The 8,031-nt window shown below is 38.5% G+C and overlaps 1 protein-coding gene across 1 annotated transcript in view; it reads left to right on the forward strand.

Annotated features, from left to right (window-relative positions):
- nphs1 (NPHS1 adhesion molecule, nephrin) overlaps window positions 1-8,031 on the forward strand; it is an 81,412-nt gene that overhangs the window by 1,206 nt on the left and 72,175 nt on the right. The window contains exon 2 of the mRNA XM_014008699.1: window positions 6,014-6,202. Coding sequence (XP_013864153.1) covers window positions 6,014-6,202 — 189 coding nt within the window. The remainder of the gene's footprint in view (window positions 1-6,013; window positions 6,203-8,031) is intronic.

Here is an 8,031-nt window from a genome sequence, read left to right on the forward strand (position 1 = left end):
GATGTCGGGTGTGTGGCCTTGTCTTTTCTTGGTGTAAATTTAATATATTTCCAATCTCTTTTTTAATCTATCTAATTAAATTTCCTCTTTGTTTTTTCTTCATTTTCTATTTCCTCTTTACTTTAAAAAAATCACTGTTGATGAAGAAATTAGGAAACTAATAAGTTCTTACTGAAGTGATGAAAAAAATGAATATTAGACTATTTCCAGTAGAATAACTGTATAATAAAAATTCTGCAGGTGCAAAAGTAGCCGTGCTAAACTTGACCAGATAGTCCAACTTGGTATAAATAGAGGTAAACCTGTTCTGTTTGTCTTTCCTCTCTTTTTGTTTTTCACTGCATTGTGTTATAATGATTGCCAGGAAATGAGTGCAARGAATAGCACTTTACATTAGCGTCAAGCTAGCTAATACTTTCAGACTTGTAATTAATTACAGTGAAGCCTCAGTTTTTGCAGGGTTTTGTTCTTATTGACTACCCTTGAATAGTGTAATAAAACACAAATACCKGGTGCATTCAGAAAAGGTGGCAGCRTAATGTGGTGATAACYAAACAATCACACAAGAGCTAAAGCAGCTACACGCCACACAGTACTGWACAGSAAACTGTTGGAAATCCTGTGCTCCAGGTTTTACCGTGTATTTTTAATATGGAACTGAATTTAGATTAAGTTCATGTTACAAAAATACAAATACAAAAAAGCACAAGAGAAAACAGAGTATCCCAGTTTCTGCAGTATTACAAGGATTACCAGAACCTAGTGGTAGCTATTGAAGGTTCTAAGAAAAATCTGTGAAAGACTGAGTCCGCAAATATTAAACTTATAAAATACAAGATGAATCTCTTAATACGTATATTTTCCGTTAGCCAGAGATCATTTAATGAACAATGGTCAAAAATACACAATATTTTTCCATGGTGCTAATAATAGTGAACCCACCTCATGCTCAACTCTTATAGAATAGCAACATGGTTCCTGCCCACTGTACCTATCTTAAACAGTATCAAATAAGTAGACAATTAGAATCATGTCCAACATTAACCCTGTTAAAACAAAARATTATAATATGACACATAAACCTGTTAAATCATCAGTCCGGCCAGAATTAAAACCAGTTTTCTCCAAAACAAGGTAATCCCAAAAACCTATCTGCAACAGGTAAGATATTACTTGTTTATAACCTTTCCACAGAGACTCCCTTTGAAAGATCTGAACTACCTCTCTGTTATTTTAAAGGGATATTGTTTTACAGATTATAGCTWTTATTTCAGGTTTATTGTTATTTTTAGCAGGAGAAAAAAAAACRAGGCTGACGGAACCTTTCCATCATTTGACAACTGAAAGCAGAAATAAAAAATAGYGGAACTACTACTGGTCTACACAAATCAACTTTATCACTGTGACCACCGACAGCTGCACAATACCACTCAATTTTTTTTATCTTTACCAAAACATATCTATAATTTGCTGCCGTAAAGAKATAACAAAGTAAAACAAAGTAAAAGCAAAAAGAACTTAACATAGAAATTTGCCCTCATCTCAAAAAAAAAATTGTATCGGGTTCTGGCAGAGAGCACCATTGTGTAACATTACTGCTGGTAACCTATTATTGTTGTACATCTTGTTACAACACAATGTTCTGCTGGTAAAAAAACCTGCATCCCGGCTTTCACGCTGCTTTGACACTTACCACCCACCTCAACATTTTTGCAGACCAATCACACCCACCGCATGGCAACAGCACTCCACCACAGCAGCGGGGCAGAAGCTGAAATGGCTACAAAGGACACGACAAAGAGTCCGAGGTGTTCATCCAGCCTCCCAACTCGAAATAATCTGAAGGCATCTGTTGAAAGCAAAGCTGAGAACCCCTCCCCACCGAGCTCAAAGTATTTATAAAAAGGAGGCATGAAGAGATTCCATTAAATGTTAGGAGGGCCATTGATTTTGTTTTTTTTACTCAGGGATTGGTGAAAGAAAAAGACCTTAGAGATATTTAAGAGAGTTTTCTTTGTTTACTTACCAAAAGCATGCTCAGAGTGACTGTTATGATTGTCCAGTGTGGTAATTACAGAGATATAAAGAAAAATAGCTGAATAACAGGAGAATAATAACTGGTAATCATTATCTGTATCTGAGCTGACTGATTTAAATTTGTGTTTGAAGACAGTTTGACAGGGAGAGGAGGTTATTTGTGACCAGAAGCATGAAAAACAACAGACGCATTTCCTACAGAGGTATCAACTTTTTTGCTTTTTTTCCAATAAAACCGCATTTACATTTTTATGGGCAAAAATAGCCCAAGTGAATGTTATTTCTAAAGAGAGGGAGGACACAAAGGCAGGAGGCGCAGGCAGGATTCAGCATTAAACAAACGGAAGCTTTACTTCACAGAAACAAAGAAATCCAGAAATCCAAGCGGTACACAAAACCACAGGAAAAAGACTGAGACAAAATACACAGTAAACAAAAAAAAGTGCAAAAAATAAAAAAAAAATACTAAAGAAGGCACAAACTAAAAATACCAGAGCCACAAGCAAACTATAGACAACTAATAAGAAGTGTTGRATTATAGATATGCAAAAACATGATTAGGTGGCAAGATCCAAGGTAAACAAAGAGCAGAGCAGGAGGGAAAAATAAAAAAAACACAAGAACGACAAACCAAACCTAATTACTACACGGAGTAAAGATCTTTAAAGTGGAGAACTGCATGCACTGAGATCGAAAACAGAGAAGGAGACACAGGTTGCAGACTACCAGCACAAAACTTATGTTTCCAAAAGAYTAAACAATAAAAAARWGKSSWMWAWARKKYTMAARRRSWYKKRGARAAMACAMMWMYASWGWKMTSTGTRKRRSASMRSAKWTWWAAAAMAMMAMWRYRYWKWKRWGAGAKAWMASASWSTYYWSRKKWWAMMYSYRMAWAWMAMAAWWWWAAGCCATCTTTGYCAACAAGATGGAGAAAAACAGGGAATTTCCAGGAAATTACTCAGCACTGAGGGCCTGATCCACGAAGATCCTGTATAGTGAGCGCTAAATTGCATGCGCAAACAAAGAAATTGCACATGCTATTATTGGGCGTGTTGCGGGTGATCTACAAAGATTTATGYTCAAATGATAATAATAATGTATTAATCTTATAGGGCTTTTCGAGACCCTCAAATACTCTTTACAATTTTCAAGCATCATTCATTCACACACAAATTCACACATGATAGCAGGTGCAAAAGCAAAGCAGATCAGCCGCCCTATTGAAATGTGGGTTTTGCGTGTTTGGGGGAGCAGAGTGGCTGTTCAAAGACTTGGACTTGGAGGACTATAGGTGGAGAAAGGAGGACACAAGAAAATGCAGTGTTGCAAGGAGTTCTTCCATAGAAAACGTGGCATGACTTCAGAGGCGATTGCTCTAAGACTGCAAATGTTAAAAATATAAGTGATCAAATCTATACTGTTGTGTGTACATGTCATTGAYTAAATATGMMCTACAACATGTTCAACTTTTGTTCAGAATCAGCTCATTATCACTGGTAACGACRTGGCTTCCTCTCACTCATTCCTGCAGTTCTTAGTGCTTTAAACAGTGTCCACAGAGTTCAATAGTGATGCAAAGAGTTGAGCGAAAYGRSACGAGTCATTGGACAAATGCTGGCTTTGTCCTGCCCATCAGACGCTCAGCGTCTCTSGGGGTCTATGGGGCAGTGGGCTGGCCTCGGCTGGCAGTGGGCTGGCCTCGGYTGGCCCGGACGCACAGCTTCTGCATGATGATGGGATGATCTGTCTGAGGCTGAATCCCTTTTTGATTGACAGCRAAATGAGCRAATCAGCGATCTTTTGGTGTAAGTGCTAGCATTTTTTAGTTTCATTCTGTTCTGAGTTGAACCGGAGACTTTATTAATCCTCTTAGCGGCATTTTCCTTATTAAAAATGACTAGCGACAAATCAAGCTTCTATTTCTGGTGTGGTATTTTTTGTAGCTGCTTGTGTTTGGAGACAAGACTTCTATCACTCTTACTGACTTCTGTCACAGTTTCTGTCCAGCAGGTGCTGCTGAGCCCCTTCACCGTCACAAAGCACTCACAGACGGACACACTTCACTCTAGCCTCACGCCAGTCCCAGCTAGCGAGCTAGCTAGGTAGCAAGCTGCACATAATGGCAGAAAGTTTGAATGTTGTGAACCGGATTTTGGTGTAGCCATTTGATAGTCTTCCTTACGGAAAAATAAACATGGGCTGATCAACTTCTCAGATTAATTTGGTACAAAAGGTGGGGAAAAGTAACAGGTCTTTTCTGCTGTCACGTGACTTACGTTCTCCAGTAAATCAAAAATGTCATAGCTGGATAGACGACATGTCTCTAGTAGTTTTATTTTTGACAGTCCAAAGACGTTGACATGAGCACAGAACATTCCTTCTCTCCGTCATCTATTATTGTAGCTATGCCTCTTTCCCACTCGCAGACATTTGTTCATAACTAAATGATTGCATCCTCTTCCCTGTATTTGGCACATTCTGATAATTATCATGTATTTTGCATATTCATGAAGGCAAACGTACTAAATGGATTGCACCTGCCATTTGGCTCATTTCACACACCGTATATAAATCAGCTTTGTGTGGGCTATAAAGTTAGCATTTTTTTAAACATGCAAACCTTTWGTAAATCAGGCCCTGAGAATGTTAGACCAGCTCTGTTGCTGTTTACGGTCAAACCTTTTGGATGAAACTGACTCATTTAATCATAATGGCTGACAGTAACTTAAGGGAAACCATGAAAAATATACTGAGACACAACAATGGACACTAAATAAAAAATTGACCTCTTAGAATTCGATAAAAGCCTCTTAAGTTACAAAATAAACTAAAACTAAAATATTTAGTAAATTCAGTCTGTTAGAATTACTAGAGTTAGAACACGTTTTAAGACATAAAAAAGGGATATCAATTCAAACTGACGTGCCGTYATCCTCTTTTTAGATAAGCGCAGCCTTTTTGGATCACTTTGAGTATTCATTTATGTAAACTGGATGCAAAAAAGGCTTCTGTGTTTGATTGTTTGTATGCACCTTCTGTAATGGCCAATCTTGCCCTTCATATTTGACGTGAGGTGACTGGATCAGCCTTGATCTGAGAGCGCTGCCTCTCACTCATGTTGTCAGATGCGATAGAGCGTGCGCTTCACAAACAACTTGGTCATTGCTCCAACGAAGGTCAGGATTTAAGTAACCCGGTGGAATCRGGGCCGGCTCCTCTGCAGGGCATTGTTTAAAACGAGGCTCGCGCTTTGATATTTGGAGCTAATTGGAGTAAGTATTTGCACTTGGCTCTCTCRAAGTGAATTTATTCATAAACTGCTGTGTACAGGCAATCATATAATCCCAGGCTTGGTGCTTGGGACTGATAGCTGGCCTGCTTTTAAGGTTACCTTTCTGATTCAAGCGCACTGAAGCAATGMATTTCCCTTCACCGTCTGGGTGAAGGATGGTCAACACTACATATGACAAACAAGGGGGATTAAAGTAATAATCATTACTCTTCCYAGGAGGAATTAGCAAGTGGGACATTGACRTTGAAGAAAAACCACAGGTGAATAAGGTCTCTGGTACCCATTGCTTTTTTTTCTTCTTATTTCACCCCTCCCTGGATTCTACGTACATGGCCGAGGGGAGATTTAATTTAGCGTAATTACATTATTGACTCATTTTCAGAGCCGTATCACTGCAGTTTACCATCAATAAAACATATGCCAGAATGAATAATGTGGCCACATACAATGGGTGAATAGGGTGGGGGGTCTTCTCAGAAAAAAAAAAGATCACAGGACTGCATCCCTGTGGTGTATGTTTATGTCGTGCTGTATCTGCATCATTTCTTTCTCTGCTAACACAGTGGGTTCTCGTTCCTTTCAATCTCTTCTATAGAAACTCCACTCTCATTCCTTCATCCATTCCTTCACCCTCATTTCTGCTTTTTATTATTTTTATTATTTATTTATTTTGAATGCCCCCAGGCACACGCGCCCAGCAGGCGTTCAGGACTGAGCCCAGGAACCTGACTGTGCGGATGGGAGCCACAGCTGTGCTGAAGTGTGAGGTCCTGAGGGCCTCGGGGACTGTGCAGTGGGTGAAAGACGGCCTCCTTTTGGGACCTCAGAGAAGCCTGCCAGGCTTCCCACGCTACAGCATGATTGGAAAAAGAGGTAAACAGGGATATCAAAAAAAAAGTGCACAGCCTGGAGGGAATTGATGGGCCGATGTGACATAAATACAAAAAATTAAAGTGGGACAGAAAAATAGAAAAATAGCCACTAAACTTGTTAAGATGAATAAAGGCTTTTAGTTTATGAAGAGGATAAAAACTAAACATTTTGATATAATACACACAATAAAGCAATAGCTCAGATTTTTTTGAAGGGAACATCTTTGAAAAGGTTATGTACAGTTAATATCTTACCTGTTGTAGATGGCTCTTTGAACAACCACAGATTGAAGAAAAATAGGTCACTTTTTTACTGATGAGCTAATGTCTTGTCAAAGTGGATTTCTGGCCTTTTAAAATAACTGTTGTCTCAAAGGTTTCACAGCTGTTCATGCAAACTCGTTTTAACCCCTTAAGCTCCAAGGGGTTTTCTTCAACTGCTTCTCATTTTAACTGTCTGGTGGAGGTAGACATGGTTTTTATGAGTTTTTAGCCAAGATTCTTACATTTCTACAAATACTACACATCTATGTTTAACAAAGAAAACTTAGGTTAATAAAAAAAGTGCAATGCTACCCTCGCGGGTGTGTGTGTGTGTGTGTGTGTGTGGGTGTGTGTGTGTGTGTGTGTGTGTGGGGGGGGGGGGGGTGCATGGGACTAATTAAAAGCATAAAACGTAGTATTCTAAGAATATTTGCAAACTCATATGAGAAAAGCTGCTACTTTTTACAGCACTTCTGTCACAGTTTGATCCTCATTATCTTCCCACTGTGTGTTTGTTAAACTTCAGTCAGTCGTCAGTGTCTCTTTAAATGCTTTTGTTTGTCCAGCGTTGTTCATTGTGTTTGTAAACTGTTCATGTTTTTGTTTTCCTCTGAGATCTTACGGAGAATTTTTCCACTGAGCATTTTGAGGCATTGTCTGCTTTTTGTTTGTCTTCTTTTAAGTTAATAACATGCTTAATTTTTACCTTCCAATCTTGAGTTCTCTGAGTTTGATTCTGCATTATTGGGTTTGCAACTTTCACCAAACATAACTGCTASTGTAGCCTAATGGTAAATAAGTAAGTAAGTAAAATTTTATTTATATAGCACCTTTCACAGAAATAAATTCACAAGGTGCTGTGCAAACAGTTAAAAACACCCATTCATGAAGACACACATGACAAACATAGGGGAACAGGTGTACCGTGTACAGGTCATGCAGCAACAGAGACAAAGTTGTTCTAAATTTACCAAAGAAAAAACTAAAAACCACACAAGAGAAGATGAGGGAAAAAAAAATCATATATCAACAATGTGACACACTATGGCAGGGGTCTGCTACTTTTACAATCAAAAGAGCCATTTCTGCTCCTTATCTCACTAATAAAATGTGTCGAGAGCCACAAAACAAGCTACAACTGTGATTAGCAACTGCTGGTCCGTGGGCCTTTTCAAGGCCTTTCCAGAAACCTTTATGGCCAGTGAAGGTGACATTATAAAGCTAGAAAATATATTGTAAATTCTATTATTATTTTTACACATCAGGACAAATGAMAAGACCATAATCATGTAAACAAGAAAAATACTGTATGTAGTTTGGACAACACAACCCCTTACACAGTACCAAAAGCCAAAGTGCATTTTAAAATGAGTTTTAAAAACAGCCAGCAAAGAGGACTGTCTAAGTTGGAGGGGTAGCTCATTCCACAGCTAATGGGGTTGCCCCCAGTCAGGTGAAGCACATGATCGTACAGCGGGTAAAATAAGTATTGAACACGTCACCATTTTTCTCAGTAAATATATTACTAGAGGTGCTAATGACATGAAATTTTCACCAGATGTTGGT

This window comes from Austrofundulus limnaeus, unplaced genomic scaffold, assembly GCF_001266775.1.
Source record: "Austrofundulus limnaeus strain Quisiro unplaced genomic scaffold, Austrofundulus_limnaeus-1.0 Scaffold52, whole genome shotgun sequence".
NCBI lineage: Eukaryota > Metazoa > Chordata > Actinopteri > Cyprinodontiformes > Rivulidae > Austrofundulus > Austrofundulus limnaeus.